Here is a 25100-nt window from a genome sequence, read left to right as displayed (position 1 = left end):
TGTACACCAATGCTAGGTGTATAGTTATTAAATTTGATGAACTTGAAGTGCTAGTCAAGACATCAAAGGCTATTGTTGTTGGCTAAAGGATCAAAGGCTAAAGGGTATTTGGGATATCAGAGAAGTGGTGTCACACACACATAAGCAGTGCAGAAATGGAGTTTGGGGAGTACAATGTGTACAGAAAGGATAGACAGGAAGGGAGGAGGGGTTCTGCTGTTAGTTAAGAAACACATGAAGTCTAAGGAAGTGCATCCAATTGATGTTGGTGGACAATGCAGTGTTGAGTCTGTTTGGTGTGACATAAGCATTGGGAGATCAAAATTGAGAGTAGGAGTGTGCTATAGGCCTAATGAATCTGATGAGTATAATGAGAAATTGTGCAGAGAAATAGAGTGGGCCAGTAAATCAAAGTGTCTTATAATGGGGGATTTTAATTTCCCAGAGGTTGACTGGAATTTGTGGGTTGGGCATTCACACACTAGCAAGGCTTTTGTGGATTTATTGGATGATTGTTTTCTACATCAGCATGTTCGGGAGGCAACAAGAGGGAGTAATACTCTTGATCTGATTATCAGTAGTGATTCTTCATGCATTAAGAATCTGCAGATAAAAGGAACCACTAGGTGGCAGTGATCACAGTGTGCTCAAGTGGGATTTACTCAAAGAGGCAACTACCATCAGGGGTAAAGGGAAGGTTTTTTTTTTTTTGCTTTTGTGAAGGTGACTACTGTGGTCTGAGACAGTATTTAAATTCTATACGGTGGGACCAACTGATGATGTTACCAACAGCAAATTCAAAATGGGAAGCATTCAAAGAAATAAATATATATATATATATATATATATATATTTTTTTTTTTTTTTTGGAAGCTACTAGGCTTTTCATACCAACTAAGAAATATTGTTCAAGATTTAGGCCTAAATAGATGTCGGATGAACTAATTAGACATGTGGCAGAGAAGAAAAATGCTTGGGATACATATAAATTAACATGTGACACAGAAGCCTATGATAGATATAAGCTGGTCTGTAACCAAATCACAAAGGAGGTTAGGCTGGCAAAGAACGCAAAGAGTGCTTTACTTATGTAAACTCTAGAAGGAAGGGATTGAATCAGATTGGTCCACTTGATATCGATGGTTTAACTGTTGATGATCCTGCTCAGGTAGCTAACAAACTAAAAGAATATTTTGCATCTACATTCACACATGAGGAGTTATTCAGGGAGGGGAATGCCAGAGGAGTATTAAACTTGGGCAGTAATTTTGATAATCTTGTAATACATGAGAGTACAGTGGAGGAGAAATTGTTGAAGATAAACATAAGAAAGGCACCTGGGGTGAATGGAATTTATCCAGTTATATTAAAGGAGGCAGCAAAGGAAGTAAACAAACCCTTATGAGAACTTCCTTGGACTTAGGGGAGATACCCATGGACTGGAAATATGCAAATGTGACCCCCAATTGACAAAGGAGGATCAAAGGGAGACACAGGTAATTACAGACCTTTTAGTTTAACTTCTGTTCCAGGGAAATTAATGGAGGCACTGGTTAAAGAAGCACTGCAGGATCATCTAGACAAGACTTCAGTAAAGCTCGGACACAGCATGGGTTTGTTAAGGGGAAGTCTTGTCTGACTTATTTGATTGGATACTATGATGTAGTCACAAAGGAACTGGATGCAAAGAATAACTTTGATATCATATATTTGGATCTTAGAAAGGCTTTTGATACTGTTGCACATGGATGACTGCTACACAAATTGGAGCAGTGTGACATTGGAGGCAAATTGCTGCTATGGATAAACAGATGGTTGAGTGGGAGAAGACAGAGAGTGATAATCAATGGACACTGCTGTTCGTGGACTAATGTTATTAGTGGAGTCCCTCAGTGTTCAGTGTTGGGTCCATTGTTGTTTTCTGTATTCATTAATGATATTGATGATTGTATATCCGGCTTAATGTCCAAGTTTGCAGACGATACGAAGGTCGGCAGGGTTGTTAATGACACTTATGACAGTATGCTGCTGCAATAGGATCTTGAAAAGTTGAGTAGATTGGCTGAGAGGTGGCAACTGAAGTTTAACATTGACAAATGTAAAGTACAGCATATGGGAAGCAGTAATCCCACAGTAACATATCAACTGTGTGGTACTACACTGACAGTGGTAAATTTTTCTAGCAGGGATAAGGAGGTGATTATCCCCTTGTATAAAGCAATGGTCAAGTCACACCTTGAGTACTGCATACAGGTCTGGTAGCCTCATTTTAAGAAGGATGTAGAGCTGTTGGAACGATTACAGAGAAGGGTAACAAGATTAGTGAATGGAATAAAGGGTTACTCTTATGAAGAAAGGCTTAAGTTTTGCAAATTACGTCGTTTGGAGACTAGGCACCTACGAGGTGATGTGATTGAGGTGTATAAGGCCTTGAATGGTTTGAGCATTCTCACTGCTGATGGGATTCTTCCTCTTGCTCAGAATAATTTCCTGAGAGGGCATAAATTAAAATTGATGAAAGACAGTTGTAGGATAGATGTGCAGAAGTTTGCCTTTAGCCTGCTTGTTGTTGATTGCTGGAACAAACTTTCATCTGTCATTGTAAAAGTTGATAACTTAAACAGATTCAAGGCAGAACTAGACAAACATTTGGAGCGAGTGGATGGGTGAAATGAGAAGGGGCAGTGTGTTTTTTTTTTTTTTTTTTTTGGCTGATGCTATATAAGCTTGCTTTCCTTGCACATGTGCCCTTGCTAATGCTAATAATAAGCATGCAAGTTGAATTGTCTCTAGTATAATATTTATGGAAACTCACATCTGTGAAACCATAATTCAATGACAAAAGGAGCACTGACGAGTGTTCCATGTTTACAAATAGTTGGGATCCTTCCTTTTATCTTTTTATGTACATATTAATACTACTTTTTTTAAATAAGGTGGCTTGTTTTTTGGACGAAGACTTAACACTCTGCCAGGCACATTGGTAGTGAATATCCACCAAAACAACTTAAACTTGAAAATAAAAATATCTCTTAAAGGAGATGTTTTCAAGTGTTAAATTTTAGTTTATCAAATTATCAAGCACTCTAGAACATGAATTTAAGATTAGCAGCTTTTTTTATTTCCTAGTCATCACGTGCACTGACTCCATTTTTGATCATAGTATTTCACAGTGCCAATACTTTGCTTTCATCAAATGTTGTTTGTTTATTGCCATTTTCCAACCACTGAAATGCATAGGTTTTTTTTTTTGTGTGTGTCTTTTCTTGTTAATATCAAATTTTGCTCATCAATAGTGGAGATAATGCCCACATGCAGTCATTAATAAATAGGTTATAAAAATACATATAAAGCACTTGTGGACAGTGTCTCAGAAGGGGGATTTTATTTTAAAAAATTAATTAACAATATACGTTTTTAAATAAAAAAATGGATTTTTCATGGTCGTGTTCAGAAAAGATTGAATGGCAGCATCAAAGTGAACTTTTTGAATTATTTCATGCCATTATTACAAGCATAATAATTGTGGAAAAAGTCTACCAACATGCCTGCTAATGTTATATTTTTATCATGCTCAGTAGAGGGTTAAAGACCTCTTCAGTGATGGCTGTAGTCAGTCTTGGGTGGAGGGAAAAGGTTCCCCATGAAAGGTTTTCCAGGTTTTTCAGCCTGTCTAACAAGCTAATATGGGGGTAAACTAATAACATGTATTTAATATCCATATTTGTATAGATATTAAATACATGTAAATCTATAAAGCCTTTAGGGCATGAGCCTCAAACTATGGAAAATCATAAAAAAAACTTCCGAATTCTGCTTTGTGATACTATAAATAAACAGAACTATCCTTTAAAGAAAGAATACAGTAAAAATCCATCTTGATTTGACAGAAGTGCAGTTATACTTCAGTCACAGTGTAGTTTGTCTGACCAATTTTATTGGATACTGTGGTGCAGTAACAAAGAAACTGTATGAAAAACATAATTTTGATATCATGTACTTGGATTTCTGGAAAGCTTTTGGTACTAATTCATATGAAAGACTGTCATATAAATTGGAGCAGTGTAGCATTAAGGGCAAGTTACTGCTATGGATAAGGGAATAGTTGAGTGGGAATGACAGATTTGAAGTTTGCAAATGATATAAAGGTTAGTTAATCACAATAATCAAAATATGTTACTGCAACAATATCTAGAAAAATTAGGCAGATGGGCTGAAAAATGACAATTGAAGTTTAACATTGACAAATGCAAGGTACTGCATATGGATTAATGGACCAACTCTGTGGTACTACACTCAGAGTAGTGGAAAATGAAAATGACTTGTGGTTAATTGTGCAATCAGATATGAAGTTCTCTTAGCAGTGTAGACAGGCTGCCATTATAGTTCATGGGGTTTTGCCAGTGATATGTAGGAACTTTGCTTGCAGGGATAAGGAAGTGATTAGACCATTGTACAAAGCAATGGTTAGGCTGCATTTTGATTACCGCATACAGGTCTGTAACCTCATTTTAGGAAGGTTGCATATATGTTGGAATAGGTACAAAGAAGAGCAATGAGATTGATGAGGGAAACAAAAGGTGCTCTCTCCAAGAAAGGCTTCAGTTCTGCAATTGTAGCATCTAGAGACCAGGCACCCATGAGCTGATCTGATTGAGATGTTTAAGGCTTTGGATTGAGCTAGGTCAGTGCTGATGGCATTCTTCGTCTTGTTCAGACTTCACACATGAGGAAGCATAAATTAAAATTGAGGAAGGGTGATTGCAGAATAGATGTGCACAGTTTGCCTTCAGCCAGCAGGTGGTTAATTGTCAGAACAATCTTTCATCAGTTGTTGTGGAAGATCAAAGGGAAATAGACAAAATATTGGAGGGAATGGACGTGTGATATGGGAAGGTGTTTTCTTTTTTTTTTCTTTTCTGTTGTCTTTTTTGGCTGTGCTGTATTAGCTTACTTTCTTGCATCAATTGCCCCTTACTAATACTAATCTTTGCTGTTCTTTGCTTCCCTCACCTTTAGACTTCCCAAATACCTATACCTGCTCTCCTGTTCTATTCTCATTGCTTAACTATCACAACTTTCCTTTTAGTCTATTAACCAATTTCTGCAGTCCTTTCTTGGTATTTGTCACCAGTGCCATATCAACTGCAAATCTGACACACTCAATAACTTTTGCTCCATCTTCACCCCACACAACTCTTTGTATTCATATTTCCTTCATCAGGTGCCTCCTTAACCATTTCTTCTACATATACATTAAATAAAGTTTGGGAGGGGGATGGCAACAATAGCATCCATGGCTCATATGTTTTTCTGTTATTACACCATCAGTGCCACCTCATCTTACCCTAATTATTACTTTTTTGTCCTCACTCAGTATAATCTATTAATGATTCTTTGGTTCTTCCAGTATACTGCTGCCCTTTCCAGTGTATTCAATAATTTAACCCAGTCTGTTCGATCAAAAGCCTTCCCCAAATCTGTAAAACATATACAGTATATACCAAACTTTTACTAACAAGTTTTAAAATCTTGATATATTACTGCTGCATGACCTTTTTTCCCTAGTGGTATCATTATTGTAGTCTGACTTTTCCTTGCTCATACATTAATCTATACAATTCTGTTGATTACTTTAAGCCCACTTGCCCTAGTAACTTTATAAACTCCACTGCCTAATTTTCCTTCAGTTCCTTTAACACTGCAAGTACCTCTTGCTTCAGTGCTCCATTATGACATGCCCCAAGCTGTCTTGATTCACAGTGTCTATGTATTCAAAATCATCATCTTCCTTCTGTTCATTGGGTTCATATAACTGCCTTATATATAATAGAGCATCAAAAATCTGGCATTCAAAAATACAGAATTTTCAAAAAAATCTGGCACTTTCTGAATATTTTTCCAGAGTTAGTTGACCATACAAGGACAGAGAGGAAATATGCTAGTTAGATTTATGCATTATGTTCCATTAATAATTTTCATTATTAATGTGGATACCAGAGGATGTGCTAGTATTACAAGTAACAAGAGGGCAGGTCAATCTGCAAAGTATTCTGCCAACATAGATTCCATTCCAGTTGTTTCTACACATTTCAGTCATCATACAAAAATGCATGTAAAGCCATTATTCTTGCAAAACAAACTTCTGTAGATTAAGCAAGACTCTCAGCTACAGAACTCAAGCTTCAGTGTGAACAGGCAGGTAGTAATAGTATTTGTCAGAGTACATATAGGCCTTACTCACCTGATTCTTCTTGCTCATTAAAGGATAACTCCATCCCAATGTACGTGCAGTCATTTTACACTCAGAGTAAGTCATTCTCTGCTATACCAGTGCTTTTCAACTGGCATTTTTTGCAAAATGTTCCACCTAAAATTATCACTTATCTACATTCAATATTTTAATACACTTTAAAATAAAAAGAAAATATGCTTTATACTAAAACAGATCTATACTTAGTTCATATAACTGCCTTATATACAATAGAGCATCAAAAATCTGGCATTCAAAAATACAGAATTTTCAAAAATCTGGCACTTTCTGAATATTAATAATATATAAGTAATACTAAAAGAAATTCTCATGATATAAATAAAATAAAATAATTTGAATTATTTTATTTCTAGTCACCAAGATTATGCATTTTGTACCTGAAAGTGAATGAACATAATCAAGTCTATAGAGACCAGGTTTTCCACCAATAAACACCATATATATTATGGTGTTCTGCCAATCTCTTACCCATTACAAAGCATTATTTTATTTAAAATAGATTGAAGAACACTGTAATAGACCATAGTCATTACCAGCTTGAGAGGATTTCAACCTTCGAGTCTATTTACAATTTTCAGAAACCATTAACTATGTCTTATGTTCTTAGAGGTAGATGCAAATTTATCAGAATTATTTCATTATCTAAATTGAATTCAGCTGTTTGATTGTTTATAGAAACATTTTATATATATATATTATATTCATTAGAATATAAGAGGAGGCACAGTTCGGGACTGACTGCCCTTGTACTATTAAATTCCCATAATTATTTACATTCTTTTATTAAGTGGTCTGTGAAAAATTAATGAATATAGTACTAATAAGGTAGCCTAGTCTCACTTCTAGCATTTTTCACCGCTTCCTTCAGTCTTCACTGCAGATTTGTGAATTTTACAAAAAAAAAAAAGTTTGTTCCTCTTAAAAAATTTATCCTTATATCTATATTTTTCTAAAATTTGAAAGAGATTTGTAGGTACTTTGTCATGTTTTTTCAAGATCAAATAATTCTAAATACCATATTGGTTGGTGTATAAATTAAGACTTGAAGTTTGAAATATGACCCTTAAAATCGTTGCTAAACTTATACACAGGGCCTAAAATCTGAATCTAAAAATCCATAGCAAATGGGAGAGATACTACACATTTAAAATCTTGTTTAAAAATAGAAAAAATGCTATGTGTATGGCTATTCCAAGTAAAATTCAATATACAATACACTTATCATAACTAATACAATCTGCCAAAACCAAATCTTGGTTACATATCCAAATCTTCACTATCAGATAACAAAATGTCTCTTATAATGTTCTCTTCAATTTCAATAAAATTTTCATCACATGGGTCTCACTCATTATCTGACACATCTGATGCATAATCATTCTGCCACAAAAAAATCATTATCTATGCCATCTGTGGAATTTGATATACCACATTTTTTAAATGAGTTTATGACAGTTTTAATATAAATTTTGTTCCATTTATCAAAAACTCACAAAATATCCAGTGGAGCTGGCTGCATATTTTCACCTTTGGTAAAACTTTTTTTTGCCATTCATAATCCAATCATTCCATTCTGTACGGGCATTTTCTTTGAATGGTTTGTTGAGGCAAACATCTAATGGCAACACAACTGGTATAACAGCAATTTTTGTCTTAATGTTGGATAATATTTTCTTTGTTTTCTCTGTCGTCATGGCTTATACATATCTCAAACCAATAAACTAGATTTCTTTCATAACGAACCAGACTGCCTATTCCAAGTGTTTTAGATTTAAGTTTAACTCCATCTTCATCCAACAAACAATTTTTTTGTATATGAACAAATATTCCAGGATAAATGTAATCTTTGGCATTTTTTTTTTTTTTTCTGAAAATTACCTTTGATTTTTTAACTTTATTCCATCTGCCGTGCACATCAATATGACTATAAACCAAGTTTTCTCCTGTCCGGTTGTCTGCAACTAAAACTGTTTTGACTCTTTTTGAATTCACAGTTCAGTTCCCTACCATGTCAAAATTCATGGGAGTTTCATCCATATTTCCAATGTGTGATAACGAGAAATTGTGTTCCTTGCACATTTTTATTATATATTGTTGAAAATCAGTAATTTTATTTTTCAATTTGTCTAGTAGTTTCTGAGCCAGTTTTGTCTTTTGATGTAATACTAATCCTTTTCTTTCCATAAAGCACCTGCACCAACTTAAACCTCCTTAGAATTTCTGACTTACTTGTGAGTTAGATTTTGCTCATTGAAGTTCTTCAACATGAATGGCATTTCTTGTCACAATATATCCACTTTGGTGTTTTACTGATACCCATCCAAAAAGATTGTATTTGAGTGTGGACCAATTACTTTTTCCTCTTCTCATAGCACATTTCCAAGGCATGTTATTTAGCAAATTTTCGTTCTTTTTCCGGCCACACACTAACTTTTCACTTATGCAAAATTTTCTGGCTGTTACACAATTGCTTGTGGTTTTGTAAAATGCTACAACTTTCAACTTGAATCTACTGTCATATTTCATTCTTTTTGAAGGGTTTTTCATTTTAAAGAAGCATACACAAGTAATACAAGGATTCATCATCAAACTTCGAATGAATAGAAAACTGAAAATTGCTTTCCTTTGGTCCATTTGCTGCCAAGACCAAGGCTTTGAATCGTGGGGCACTATCCACAGGTGGCGATGACTCAAGGCTTGAGTCAGATACAAGCTTCTAAACAATACTGCAGTATTTACCTGGCTCCTGGGGATAGCTTCCAAAAGTAGACCGGAATCGAATAACTTTGGTGTGCATGCTTCATAAAAGGGTTTCAGAATTATAACTCAACTTGTACAATGGATATGATTAAAATATGTATTTTTTTTTGTCTTAAAATATAAGGTTGACTTATACACTAACCACTATGGTACAAGTTTTTGTTACATTTTCATAATACAGTAAGAGCACATCTGTCTTTGTGCAAGTATTTGATTCTGGCATTCTACAGCCTGCCTGTTCTACATTCAACAGTATTTCTCTTTTCTCTAAGACACCTGCACAGATTTTACATGGTATATTGTGGAGCGAAATTCCTCTAATTTCTACATTTTACTTTTTTTCCCCTTTTTATATATTGGTGTAATTAAAGCCTTGCTCAGTTCTTCTGGGATTTCTCTTATAGCAAATAACCTAATTTGTCTGATTTCGCACACATCTGCTGCCTTTTCATACTTGATATTTTTTCTGGCCTTTTCTACATCATTCATAGAGATATTTATTATATCTATTGCTGAGGTAAAAAAGTCTCTGATTTCAATTTTCTCCGTTTCAGTAATTTCTTCTTCTTTAGAAGAAGAAATTACCAAAATGTAATTTTTGATTCTAAATATAAATATATAAATGATAGTATTAATACAGTAAACTCTTTAAAATCCAACACCTTTAGGGATTTTAGAGAGGGTTGGATTTTATTGGATTTTAGGACTTTGTCGGATTTTAGAGAGGTATATAATATATTTAGTGGTTGAGCAATTTTAGAGAAGTGCATTTCGATAAATATTGAGCACAAACAACCAAATTTATTTACATCTATAAACATTTATAATGCCTATCTTGTCTTTGTTTTTGCAGACAACAGGATTTAAATTGCTTGGATAATGAAATAGTCTTAATTTCCATAACAGATCAAACTTGGCTTTGTAATGAGTTTCCTTGGTATTGCACTAATTTTATCTATTCAAAGTAGTGCAACTTTGAAAACTGGTTTGTATACTGCATGGCATTTCACATTGAACAACTTCTTTACAACTGTTTTGTGTGCACGTTGTCACTAGAGATCACCTGCTCTCTAATGAGGGACCAGTTAGTACTGAACAATAGCAATTTCATCTTTTAAACAAATGGCCAGTTAACCTTATGGAGAGATCATATGTTTGAAAGTAGTGCAATAGCAATGTAAAGGCTGTTCTGTGCAGTTTAAATTCTGTTGGTTGCAAAAATAGATTAAAGGACAATTTAGCCCTGCTTTTTATAATCTTATAAAGAGAGAAATGCGACTCATTTTTGCGTGCATTATTAAAGATAAATGTGATTGTTGATACGAGTGCCAGATTGCACCTTAATATTTCTAGATTATAAAATGTGCTGTATTTTACAGTTTACTGTATATGCACATTAACATTACTTGAAGAAAAACTTCACTGTGTAAACTATAAAATAGAGAAACAAGCACTCTTCAAGTAATTTTATACCTGTACATAATGACTTTTTTTGGACTGTGTGAGATTTTATATTAATATGTGTAATGCATTTTTGAACATTGCACAACTTTGTTTTGCAATTCCTGTCCCATATTAATTTCATTATATTTTTTGATATTTAAAGCAGTTTGAAGAGTGCTGCTGTCTGATGTTTAAACTTTAAATTTAAATTCTTATTAAAATATTTATCTTTCTCTCTTTCTTCCCCCTAGTCTGCAACATGCACCTGTCATGATGGTGTTCAGCTGATTCGTCGAACACGATATAGTAATCAAAAGGATTCAGAACCATTAGCAGAAACTTTAACAAACATATTTCTGGTTAGAGACCTTCTGTTCCCTTCTACTTATTGCTGCACCAAGGTTTGTTCAATGCTAACTGTGCAATTTTAAAATTTGAAAATTGTCATTTTAATCATATGTTTAATGATTTGCACATAATTACAAGTATAATTTTTTAAGAAGAAACCTTTTTCTGTACTTGATTCTCACTGCTTCAAGGTTTATTATTATTGTTGCTCTTACATTATTTCTCCCTGATTGGGGGTTCCACCTCGTGATGGGTATTGCTACCAAGTACACAGGGTGGTTGTTATGTGTGGTATTACTATTGTTTGAGAAACTCTCTAACTATCCTACAGGTGTTCAGAATTGAGACCTTCTGGAGTTCCTTGTAGGTGTTCTGTGGGAGACCTATTGCTGCTAGGCTGTTATGTGGCGTCTTTCACACCATACCAGTGGTTGACACGATTGGGATGGTCGTTACTTGTTACATATGCCATCTTTGATCTCCAGTCTTAGATTCGCATACTTCCTGATTTTCTCCTATGGATTTTCTGGAAGTTTCCGTTGATGGGTACCACTATGTCAGTCAGATAGGTAGCCTTTTCTTTCTTGTCCATAAGGGTTACGTCCTGTCTGTTGTGTGGGATTGTCTTATCCATTATTATGGCATGGTTCCAATACAGTTTGTGGATTGAGGTCTCTAGTACTGCCTGGGGTTCGTACTTTTAATATGGTACACTTGATTTGATTAACTGGTATTTCCTCACTAGCTTCTGATGTATTATCCTGGCTGCCTGGTCGTGTCTACGAGTGTACTTGGTCTGGGTGATCACCTTACATCCTGCAGTGATGTGTTGAATCCGTTTTGAGTCCAGGTGGCATCATTGACATGTGTCATCTGACACTCCAGGCTCCTTGGCGATGTATTTTCTATAGTTTCTGGTGTTAATTACCTGGCCTTGGATGGCAAGCATGAATCTTTCAGTCTCGGGAAAGAGCATCCCGCTTGTGAGCCATGCATTGGAAGCAGTTTCATCTATGTGATCTTGATGGAGGCCATTCTAGTGTCTGCCATGGAGTGCCTTCTTTTCCCATCTTTCTAGCTTTGTTTATGCCATCTGAGCGAGAGGTGACTCCTTTCTTAGGTCGAGTGGGGTATACCGCTTGTCTATCTTCTTATGGCCTGGTAGAGTGCTGCTGTGTGTTTATGGTATGGAAGTTGCTCGATGAGGTCTATCAGTCCCTTTCCTCCCTCTTTCTGAGCTATTGTCAGTCTCTCTCCACGGCTGACTTCAGGTGGTGTTGGCAGCTCTTGGTCATCATTGGCCTTGTCTTTCTTATGATATCCTCCAGCTTGGTGTTAGCCCAATCTATGACCCTGAAGGAGTATGTTAGCACTGGGACTGCATAGGTGTTTATGGCTTTAACTGTGTCCCCTCCATTCAGCTTTGTTTTGAACAGGCTTCTGAGTCTCCGAGCATAATTTTTTTGTTAGGGAAGCCTTGAATTTCCTTGTGCTCTAAATGCTGAGCCTGCATCATCCCCAGGTATTTATAGGTCTCTCCCTCTGTCATGGCTTCAATCTCTTTCCCAGTCTGTAGCTGGTAGTTTCGGCCAACTAATTATCCCTGGCACAATCCGTGGGTCTTGCATTTGTCTAGATCAAATTCCATCCTGATATCATTGCTGAATTCTTCAGTGATCCAGAGTAGTTGCTGGAGTTGCTTCTCAGTTGCCGTGTAGAGCTTGATTTCATCCATGTACATCAGGTGGGTGAGGGTGTGCAGGTTCTTCCTTCCGTCTTTGAGGTTATATCCATACTTGCTGCTGTTGAGCATGGTGGATAGCTGGTTAAGTGCTAGACAGAACCATAGTGGGCTCAGGGCATCTCCCTGAAAGATTCCTCTCCTGATGGGGATTGGTCTGGTTGTGATGTTCTCGACTTTAATGGTGCTACTCCATTTTGTCATCATTGCTACTAGGAAGTATGTCACTGTTGGGGTTGACATTGTAGATCTTCAGCATCTTTATTAGCAAGCTATGATTCACAGAGTCAAAGGCCTTGAGGTAATCGATGTAGGCAGTGTACAGGTTGTGGTGCTTCTTGTATACTTACTCTATAACCGTGGCATCTATGGTTAGTTGCTCCTTGCATCCTTTCTGCTGTTTGGCCATTATGTTCTGGCTTTCCAAGTGGTGCGATATCTTTTTTGTTATGCAGCTTATCATTGGGAGGCAGGTAATTGGCCCATGTGTCATAGGGTTTCTTGTATCATCATCTTTAGACTTCAGATATGTGTTTCCTTGAGTGAGAAACTTTGGGATTTTCTCTGGGTGCATTATAATTTGGGTCAACTGCTCTGCCAGGTGCTTATTTGTCCAAGTGAGCTTCTTGTACCAGTAGTTGTGGAGGTTATCTATTCCCAGAGTTCGCCAGTTGTGGGAGTTCCTGATCAACTATTTTACTTCTTCCTCTCGAATCTCCCACTCTCTCATCTCTTGTTCGTCCTTGGTTTTCTTCCATTCTAGTTCTATACAGAGGGCTTGGCTATTATGTCTTACTTCCCTGCTCCATACGTTGCCCCAGAACTCCTTGAACATCTTGTGCTCAAGTGATCAGTTCCCTTCTTTCCTGTCTTCTCCAAGACTCCTGTAGAAGGTTCTTTGGTCCTCATCAAAGATTCAGTTATTTATTTCCCTCTGGGAGCTCTCTTTGTATCGGTGTAGTCTCTTGCTCAATGCAAGGAGGTTCTGCTTTAGTGTTTCCAAGTATTCTCTGATTTTTGCTCTTGTTTTTGCTGTGGACACTGTCTCTCTTGAGGATGCTTTTCACTTTTCCAATCTCAGATGTTTTGTAGTACTTCCTGTACTACTTCTTCAGTGACCTTTTGTATTGCTGTCCTTATCACACAATCAGCCTCACATGCCAAGGCTAACAGTATCATAAAGACAGCATAACAAGTGAAGTGGTACAAGAACTACCATGAAGCATTAGTAGAGGCAAGAAAGCAAGATGGAAGAAAGCAAGCTTATGCAGCATCAGCCCCAAAAAAAAAAACAAAACAAAAAAAACCCTCCCATTTTACCCCTCCATTCGTTCCAAATTCCTGTCCAGCTCAGTCATAAATTTCATTGGGCTATCAACTTCCACAACAAAAGATGGAAGACTGTTCCACCAATCAACCAACCGCTGGCTAAAGACAAATTTCCACACATCTGTTCTACAACTGTCTTTCCTCAATTTGAATCTATGCCCCCTCAGGTTCTTAATCTGAGCAAGAGGAAGAATCCCATCTGCAGCACCTGGAGAGTAGGCACCTCGCGGGTGTCTACTCTCCAGGTGCTGCAGTTTGCCGAACTTAAGCCTTTCTTGGTAAGAGCACCTCTTTGTTCCCTTACCAATCTTGTTGCCCTTCTTTGTACTTGTTCTAGCAACTCTACATCCTTTCTAAAATGAGACCTCCAGAGCTAGTACTCTAGGTGTGGCCTGACCATTGCCTTGTACAATGGGATAATCACGTCCCTGTCCCTGCTAGCAAAATTCCTATGTATTGTTGACAAGGCTCCATGACATGCTCTGGCAGCCTGTCTGCACTGCTCAGCAAACTTCATATTTGACTACACAATTACCCCCAGGTCTTTTTCACTTTCCACTTCCCTGAGTGTAGTACCACACAGTTGGTACATTTCTCTTGGGTTATTGCTACCCATATGCAGTACTTTGCATTTGTCAATGTTAAACTTCAGTTGGCACTTCTCAGCCTATCTGCCTAACTTTTCTAAATCTTGTTGCTGTAGCATACTGTCTTTACTGTTGTTGACAACCCTGCCAACCTTTGTATCATCTGCAAACTTGGATATTAATCCTGATATACCTTCATCAATATCATTAATGAATACACAAAACAACAATGGGTCCAGCACCGAACCCTGGGGAACTCAACTAATAACATTTGTCCATGAAGAGCAGCGTCCATTGATTACCACTCTCTGTCGTCTCCCACTCAACCATCCCTTTATCCAATGTAGCAACTTACCCTTAATGCCATACCACTCCAATTTATAAAGCAGTCTTCCATTTGCAATAGTATCAAAAGCTTTCCTGAAATCCAAGTATATGATATCAAAATTATTTTTGACATTCCATTCCTTTGTGACCACATTGTAGTATCCAATCAAATTGGTCAGACAAGACCTCCCTTTAACAAACCCATGCTGTGTCTTAACTATTACTGCAGTCTTGTCTAGATGATCTTGTAGTACTTCTTTAACCAGTAACTCCGTTATTTTTACCAGAACACAAGTTAAACTAACAAGTCTATAGTTACTTGTGTCACCTTTTGAACCCCCTTTGTGAATTGGTGATACATTTGCACACCTGTAGTCCATGAGAACCTGAGTCCAAGGAAGCTCTCGTAATTATGGGTAAGGGTTTGCTGCCTCCTTTAATATAACTGGATAGATCCTGTCCACCACAGGTGCCTTCCTTATGTTTAACTTCAACAATTTTTTCCCCACTTTGCTCTCAGGTATTACAAAATCTTGGAGCCCTTCTCTGTACTTACTCAAGTAAATCTACATCTTTCCTAAAATGACACCTCCAGACCTGTACGCAGCACACAAGGTCTGGAAACTAGGCACCTACGAGGTGATTTGATTGAGGTGTATAACGCCTTGAATGGTTTGAGCATGCTCAATGCTGATGGGATTTTTCCCCTTGCCCCTGAGTCCAAGGAAGCTCTCGTAATTATGGGTAAGGGTTTGCTGCCTCCTTTAATATAACTGGATAGATCCTGTCCACCACAGGTGCCTTCCTTATGTTTAACTTCAACAATGTTTTCCCCACTTTGCTCTCAGGTATTACAAAATCACTTAGCTCCCTGTTAGAGTTTGATAAACTTCTGGCATTCCCCTCTTTGAATAACTCCTTTAATATAACTTTGGCTGATGTGTGAATGTAGGAGGAGTTATTCTTTTTTTGGCTGATGTGTGAATGTAGGAGGAGTTATTCAATGAGGGGAATGTTAGAATAATCTGTAATTCTTTAAGAAATTAAAGGCAGATTACATTACCGTCATATATATGCTCATTATTTCCCCAATAATTTCCAATTCTTGATATACCTGCACAACATGCCACTAAAAGAATATTTAAGATCAACATACTTTTATAGACTTATTTTGCCCTAACTCCACTTTAACTGTAAACTTAGTAATAGGCATTATAATAACTTGTTGATTAGGCTTCTGAACAGCAGTAAAGATGTGGGAATGGGATGAGGGTGTTGTGATGGCAGTTCACCCAGGTTTTTCACCCCTCACATGTGTACTGCTTGCACATAGTACTGTGATAAGTATTTTTACAGAGTTGGAGTGATGGAATAGCTAAACAGAATTGCAGTAATAGCTACTTGCAGTATTTAGTATTAAAGCAGATAGCCATTATTAGCATTAGCATTAGTAGAGGCATATGATCCAAGAAAGCAAGCTTATATACCATCAGCCCAAAAAAACTCTTTCCCATTTCACCTATCAATTCACTCCAAAAGTTTGTATAGTTCAGCCATGAATTTATTTAAGCTGTCAACTTCCACAATGGCAGATGAAAGTTTGTTCCAGGAATCAACCACCCGCTGGCTAAAATCAAATTTCCTCACATCTATTCTACAACTGCCTTTCCTCAATTTGAATTTATGTTTCCTCAGGTGTGGAATCTGAGCAAGGGGAAAAATCCCATCAGCATTGAGCATGCTCAAACCATTCAAGGCGTTATACACCTCAATCAAATCGCCTCGTAGGTGCCTAGTTTCCAGACCTTGTGTGCTGCGTACAGGTCTGGAGGTGTCATTTTAGGAAGGATGTAGAGTTACTTGAGTAAGTACAGAGAAGGGCTCCAAGATTGGTGAGGGAAACGAAGGGTACTCTTGCCAAGAAAGGCTTAAGTTCTGCAAATTGCAGCATCTTGAGACTAGGCACTTGCGAGGTGAACTGATTCAGGCTTTTTTTTTTTTTTTTTTTTCCCCCTTCTTTTTTTGGCTGATGTTACATAAGCTTGCTTTCTTGCATCACATGTCTGTACTACTACTACTATGCTGCAATTTTCTGAACTTAGCCTATCTTGCTAACAGCAACCGTTTATTCCATTCACTAATCTTGTTGCCCTTCTCTGTACTCATTCTAGTAGTTCAACATCTTGCCTAAAATGAGGCCTCCAGACCTGTATGCAGTACTCATGGTGTGGCCTAACCATTGCCTTCTACAAGGGGATAATCATCTCCTTATCCCTGCTAGTAAAATTCTTATATATCATTGACAAGACCCCATGAGCAGTGCAGCCTGTCTGCAGTGCTCAGAAAACTTCATATCTGACTGCACAGTTACCCCCAGATCTTTTTAATTCTCCACTAACCTGAGTGTAATACTGCTGCACAGTTGGGGTTATTGCTACCCATATGCAGTACTTTGCATTTTTCAGTGTTAAATTTCAGTTGCCACCTCTTATCTTGACTTTTCTAGATTCTGTTGCAGTAGTGTACTGTCCTTAATATCATTATCAACCCTACCAACCTGTGTATCATTTGCAAACTTGGACATTAAGCCTGATATATCTTCATCGATATCTATAAATATAAAACTTGCTAACTAATGACTGCTATAAGTTAGAACTGTTTATCCCTGTGGTTGCCGAACTGTTACTTTTTGTAATAATAAAAGTATTTTTGGAATGTCTTGTACATTAATATTTTATTTATTGCAGAGGTATATGAGAAATTCTTTTATATTTCTGAGGTTTTGAATTTGTTTTTAATAAATTGAATTTATTTTGATTTCAGTTACAAATAATTTAATATGCATCTGCACCATTTAAACTGTCTCTAGGTGTGAGTGTTGCAGCTGTACACCACATTAACTCGCAATTAAATATATATGTGCATTTTATAAGCATGTTGTGTTATTTGAAGATTGTTTGATCTATTTGCACACCATCAGGCATCTCTCATATTGTGGAGTTATACTTCATAATTGGGTTGTCATCATTACAACACCAGGGTACCAGTCCACCCACCAATGAGAATCCAGTAAGCTTCGAAATGGTGCTGTCTTGGTGGTGGTATCTGCCGAGAATAAGTAACAGTAGTGTTCTCTATTGGTGAAGCATTACTTATTCGAAGTAGTGCAATATTACTTTTTTGAAGTAGTGGCAACTTGTGAAGGTATTCACAATATGAGATATACTTAAATGATGCCAATTCTTAGCTACTTTAGTAGTTTGTTGTGTACTAAAATGATGCATTTGCACTAACACACTAGTTTTCAACCTTTTTTTTTAATAACGGCACTCCTAAGTAATTTATTTTATTTTGCAGCAACCCCACTCAATTTTCTGCCTGTTAGCTCTGATTCTCTCTCTGTATATATCCATGTGTGTGTGTATATATATATATATATATATATATATATATTGTTTTTCTTTTTTTTTTTATTATATATATATATATACACAGGGTGTCTCAAAAATATTGGTACAAACATTTAGGGGAGGCAGGTAACATCTAAAGGAATGTGAATCGCATAGGAACCCATAATTCCAGGTGGGTGTGGAATTATGGGTTCCTATAATTCCTTCACAATCACCTGGTCTTCACAAGACCAGGTGATTGTGAAGATTATGACAAAAGCCTCTACATGCAAATGGAATGGGCAAGTAAGCGTCAATGCCTTATTATGGGTGATTTCAATTTGCCTCTAATTGATTGGAGTAAATGGGAAGGAAACTCGACATGGGGAACAAAATTTTTAAATCAACTAGATGACTGTTATTTGTATCAACATGTCAGGGAAAGTACTAGAGAAAAGAATATCCTAGACCTCATCATCACACATGAATCAGATGACATAACAGGGCTGACAGTAGAGGAACCAGTAGCAGGAAGTGATCACGGAGTTCTACGGTGGATGATGACAAGAGAGGTAGCAGAAGTAAAAGGCAAAGGAATGGGTTTTAATTTCAGAAAAGGAAATTACGATGCCTTAAGGTACTACATGGCCTCTATTAACTGGGTAGATATCCCGCAGAGAATGAATACAATTGAACTGTGGTATGCTTTTAAAACATTAATCACAGATGCCTTGAATGCGTATATACCATTAAAGAAATACTCCACGAGAAGGGTTCCAAGTTGGATGAATAGTGAAGTTGCCACATTACTTGAGCAGAAAAAGGTGGCATGGAAAGGTTACAGAGCAATAAAAAGTACTGAAGCCTATAACAGCTACAAGGTGATGTGTAATAGAGCCACAGAAAAGATTCGACAGGCAAAGGCAGTTTATGAGAAATCACTAGCAAACAGAGCAATGAGGGGGGATAAAGAATTCTTCACATATATATAAATACCAAGAAGAGCAGGACAAACCAGATCGGACCTTTACGTAAGGGAAAGGGGATAGTAATAAATACACCAGCTGCCTTTGCAGATGAACTCAACAGTTATTTTGCATCAATATTTACAAATGAAAAGCCTTTTGTGGCAATGGGAAATTGTGGGAACGAAGTTAAAAAATATGTAATTAATGATATTGAAATTTCGCAACATTATTTAATGAAAAAACTTTCGAGCCTACAGACCAGCAAGGCTCCTGGAGTTGATGGAATATACCCTATAATCTTAAGAGAGGTGGCAAGCGAGTGCATTGAACCATTGAGGCTAATTATGCGAGCATCACTAGACTCTGGGGAGATTCCCTTAGATTGGAAAAGTGCAAATGTATCTCCCATACATAAGGGTGGCTCTAAAAGTGAAGTTGGAAATTATCGACCTGTCAGTCTGACTTCAGTAGTAGGGAAAATCATGGAGGCAATGATCAAGGGTAGAATTCAAGATCATTTGGATCGAATTGAAATTCTCAAGGATACTCAGCATGGTTTTGTAAAGGGAAAATCATGTTTAACAAATCTGGTTCGCTATTTCGAAAGGGTCAGTCACGAGCTGGATTTAGGGAATAATTTCAACATTGTTTATTTAGATTTCAGCAAAGCTTTTGACTCGGTCCCACATGAGCAGTTGCTTTATAAGCTGGAACAGGTTGGGATCACTGGGAAAATCCTTAGATGGATAGAAGGATGGCTTCAGGGCAGGAGGCAGAGGGTTGTGATAAATGGCTATTCTTCAGATTGGGTTGATGTAAGAAGTGGGGTTCCCCAAGGATCAGTATTAGGACCACTATTGTTTTTAATTTTCATAAACGACATTGATGAAGGGATAGAGGGCGTGATGTCTAAATTTGCAGATGATGTTAAAATTGGTAGAGTAGTTAATGATCACTGTCAAGCTGAGCTTCTTCAGAGAGACCTAGATAGACTTCAGGAATGGTCAGAAAAATGGCAGCTGTGCTTTAATCCAACAAAATGTAAGGTATTACACCTGGGAAACAGTAATCCCAAAAAAACTTATTCACTTGGTGGAGTTCAACTAAACCCAGTACTGGAGGAAAGGGACTTGGGTGTTACGATACGGTCAGACATGAAATTCTCTGAGCATTGTAAACTGGTTGCAAGGAAGGCCCATTGTGTCCTATCGATGATCTATCGAACTTTTGCAAGTAGAGATAGGGACGTGATAATCCCATTATATAAGGCTTATGTTAGACCACATTTGGAATACTGTGTTCAAGTATGGAGACCGCACCTAAAGAAAGACATCGAGCTTCTTGAAAGGGTGCATAGATGGGTAAATCGCCTGGTGAGATCAGCAAAAGGGCGTCCTTATGAAGAAAGACTTCGAATATGTGGGTTGCAGAGTTCGGAAACTAGACACCTTAGAGGAGATTTGATTGAGGTGTTTAAGCTCTGAGAGGCATCAGTAAAATGAATGAGGACAAAATTTTCAAGATTATAAATGATGCTAGAACTAGGGGACATAAATTCAAGTTACGGGGGGAAATGTTTAGATTGGACTGCAGGAAGTTTTATTTTAGCCAGCGAGTTATAAATTACTGGAATTTCTGGAATTACTGGAAATTCAAAGGTCATCTGGATAGTACTTTTGGGTAAGGGAAGCGCATAGGATGATAGGTTTAATTTCTTTTTTTTTTTTTTTTAATTAAATATTATTATTTAGTTATTTATTTTATTTATTTATTTTTTATCATTGTTTTGTTTGGATTTTTTTTTTTTTTTTTTTTTTTATTGGCTGGTGCAGCATAAGCCATAGGCTTTCTTGCACCATGCGGCCGTTACTAATACTAATACTAATAACCAGAAATGTCACGGGAAAATAGTAGCAGAGGCACAAGAAGCAGAAATGACACAGGACAGTAATTAGGGCAAACATTTATTTGACATAATATTAACAATGGAGTATAAGATGGATGCATTTCATGATGTTACAACAGATGCTCGAAGGTTCCACCATGAGACGTGATGCATGCGTGATATTGACGCAGCATGGATTGGCGGACACGGTCAAACACACCTGGAGTTTCTTTGACAGTAGCAGCAGCGCAGATGAGTCTCGCCCCGAGATCCATTTCCGTCTCCACAGGTGATTCATACACGATAGATTTGAGGGCCCCCACAGAAAGAAATCAAGGCTCGATAAATCAGGTGAGCGTGGGGGCCAGACAACGGGTCCACCATGGCCAATCCATCGGCGCCCAAAACACCTGTTCAAATGGTCACGAACACACCTTCCATAATGTGCAGGCACCCCGTCATGTTGAAATCAAATGTTGCATCTCACATTTGCTGGAACATCGTCAAGTAACCTTGATAGAACTAGTTCAAGAAAGATCCGATATTTAGCGGAGTTCATGCGGGATGGTAACAGGTATGAGCCGACTAAGCAGTCACCGGCCATACCTGCCCACACATTTATTGCGATGCGATGTTGTGCTGCACGGGGGCGTACACTGTGTGGGTTGTCGTGAGCCCACACATGAGCATTGTGCTGATTGAATAAGCCTTCCCAAGTGAAATAAGCCTCATCCGTGACCAAAACATAGGCTGGAAAATTCAAGTCTTGAACACTTTCTTGGAGAAACCACTACGCGAAAGCCATGCGTGCAGGATGATCTTGGGGAGCAGTAACTGAACCCTTTGGAGATGAAAGGGGTGTAAGAAATCGTCGTGCCAGACACGCTGTATACTGCAACGAGATGCTCCTAAGGCAGAGGCAACAGCACGTGTGCTGGTAGTAGGATTATTCTGGACGGCATTCAACACACTTTCTTCCATGGCGGGAGTTTGCGTCGTACGTGGTCTGCCCGCACTACTCCTTTTACCTCTAAATGACCCATAATCGCACAAATGTTGATGCACACGCACAAACAAATGGTGGTCCGGTACGTGTCTGTCTGGGAAGCGTTCTGCATAAATTCATTGAGTGGCTCGTCCATTGCCCTCTGCTAATCCATACACTAGGTGCATGTCTGCCAGCTCACAGTTCATATATCGATGCATGCTCTTCATGCGGCGACTACTGCTTGAATGAATAAACCAGAAATTTTCCTTCTCGCGAACTGATGAACAACACCGTGTACCGACTTACGGTGACGTTTCCGGTTATGGGTTCCTATGCGATTCATATTCCTTTAGATGTTACCTACCTCCCCTAAATGTTTGTACCAATATTTTTGAGACACCCTGTATATAATATTAAAATATATATGTTATATGATATTTATTACAATAATATAACTATAAAAAATACATTTCATAATACAAATTATGTATATACAGTACAGTCTGTCCTCGTATAGCACGATAGTTGCGTTCCTAGAAACCCTCGTGCAATGCAAAATCGTGCAATATAAACAACAGGCCCTATGGGAAAAGTAGGATTAGGTGCCGACCACCCAAGATTGAACACACATTTGGAACCAAAACATTACCAAACACAATAAATAATCGGGTAATTTTAATCGTTATAAAATACTTACGTATTTTATAACGATTAAAATACGTAATAAAAATAATATTATATTATAATAAAGTATTTTTAGTATTTTTTAATACTAAAAAAGTATTTTTTACGGATAAAATACGTATTTTATTAGTAAAAAATTTATTATATTAAATAAAATAGTCGTAATAAAATACTTACGTATTTTATAATACGTAAGTATAAATTATAATACGTAAGTCGTAATAAAATATTGCTAATGCTTTTGCTTCTATCGTAAGCAAACTTGTTTTTTGTTTGATTTTCTATCCAAACAGATGACAGCCGTTCCATCTCTTCCAATTCTTTGTGTCTTAATCTAATGGATTTTAATTACACTTTGAGTTGTTCCCGCTATGAAAGTTGTTTTTATTTTCTCCGCATACTTTGTAATTCTCCGCGTTGCCTCATTTAGGTCTGTAGCACGTGCAATATCACATGGTCTTTCATTTCGCTCAAAGCGTTTCACAATTTCATATTTTTTCTCTATCGACAGAAGCGGACTGGCCATAAGCCTTACGGGGGAAACCATGGGGGCCGGAGGCCGGTGTGATTTTGGCCATAAACCGTAGTATGAGGCCACTACAAATTTTCCCGGGTAAGAATTTTTGAACCAGTCCGCCTCTGTTTATCGATATTGCTTTTTTTTTTTTCTCTCTGAATCTGCAGTGTCTTCACCAGGACGCTTCCTTTTCACACCTTTTAAGTATTTTACTAATTTTTAGGGAATAAAGCACAATTACGAACAAGGTGGCACGCTTGATACACAGAAACAAAGCTGCGCGCGTGTAGCAACTGAATAAACAACACCGTAAAGGCCGAGATACACTATTAGCACCTCACATTTTACTAAAGCACATTTCTGGGGGGTTACTACCATAAAACAATAAAAACAATTTCCAGTTGTGTTTCTGCTAGTGGAATCTGTTATAAACTGGTAGTAAACTCCATCTAATTGCATTTGCGATTATATCGATAGCTGGAATTGTGTTGGTTTTTACGTTATTATGGTGAAATGTGTTTCCCCTTCACTGATATAAAAAACAAATACATTTTCAGAATCTTCTCTTCCTTCCTATCGTGTTGCGTTCGGTTGGGGTGATTCCGCATTCGACTGCCATTTCTTGTAAACACAAAGGCGAATCGTGTATAAGCGAATTCGGTTCGTGTTATATAAGATAACGTTCCCCTATTTATAAATCGTGTATGATCGAATTCGTGTAATGCAAACACGTGTTATACGAGGACCGACTGTATATCATTTTATTCTTTATATAGAGGTACTAAGTAAACATCAATTATAGAGCACCATAACATTAAAAAGTACACCTTTTTATAATGAAATAAACATATAAATTAAAAAATAATAATTAAGTTTAAGTAACTTAAACCCAAATTACGTGGCACCCTGGTTGAAAACCACTGCACTAACATGTCAGATAACTTCCATGCAACTTAAGGCTTTAGCCCTAAAATGCTTTTAGTGCAATGATGGAGTTAACAGACTTCCAGCGTGAAATGATACACAGCATGGGTTTGTTAAAGGAAAGTCTTGTCTGACAAATTTGATAGGATATTATGATGTGGTTACAAAGGAACTGGATGCAAAAAATAATTTTGATATCATATATTTGGATTTCAAGAAAGCTTGTGACACTGTTGCGCATGGAAGACTATTGTACAAATTGGAGCAGAATGGTATTAAGGGTAAGTTGCTATAATGGATAAAAGGATGGTTAAGTGGGAGAAGACAGAGGGGGTAATCAATGGGTGCTGCTCTTCATGGACTAATGTTATTAGTGGAGTCCCACAGGGTTCGGTGTTGGGTCCACTGTTGTTTTGTATATTTATCAATGATATTGATGAAGGTATATCAGGCTTAATGTCGAAGTTTGCAGATGATACAAAGTTGGCAGGGTTGTTAATGACAGTAATGGAAGCGTGCTACTGCAACAGGATCTAGATAATTTGGGCAGATGGGCTAAGAAGTGGCAACTGAAGTTTAACCTTGACAAATGCAAAGTACTGCATATGGGTAGAAGTAACCCCAGAGAAATGTAAGAGTGCTTGAAGACCTAGGTTGATGTGATCTGAAAATAGAAGCAGACTGGTGCTGAAACTGACACAAAACGACCTGGTAAATCTTAAAAGCTGGGTGCCTCCGTACCCAGGTGGGCAGGAGCAGCACACGCTTCTTGATTAGACCGGGGTTCGAACCTGTGACCACCAAATATGGAGGATGTGGAAAGCTCAGGGAATGACCACTGCATATCCCCAGAGCAATATGGCCTTAGTTGCTAATGCTCCTAAAAACCAAATAACGAACAACAACAACAACTTAAAAGCTATGAAACATGATGGG

The 25100-nt window shown here is 37.5% G+C and overlaps 1 protein-coding gene across 1 annotated transcript in view; it reads left to right on the top strand.

Moving 5' to 3' along the window:
• The window catches only part of LOC150076166 (uncharacterized), a 287981-nt gene that overhangs the window by 199825 nt on the left and 63056 nt on the right, over window positions 1-25100 (top strand). Inside the window, exon 5 of the mRNA XM_090387515.1 lies at window positions 10729-10878. Coding sequence (XP_090243641.1) covers window positions 10729-10878 — 150 coding nt within the window. The remainder of the gene's footprint in view (window positions 1-10728; window positions 10879-25100) is intronic.

Source organism: Mastigoproctus giganteus, chromosome 13 (genome assembly GCF_048544385.1).
Source record: "Mastigoproctus giganteus isolate SK-2022 chromosome 13, ASM4854438v1, whole genome shotgun sequence".
NCBI lineage: Eukaryota > Metazoa > Arthropoda > Arachnida > Uropygi > Thelyphonidae > Mastigoproctus > Mastigoproctus giganteus.
The sequence above is the reverse complement of the archived record's forward strand: the minus strand, read 5'-3'. Positions and strand labels throughout refer to the sequence as shown.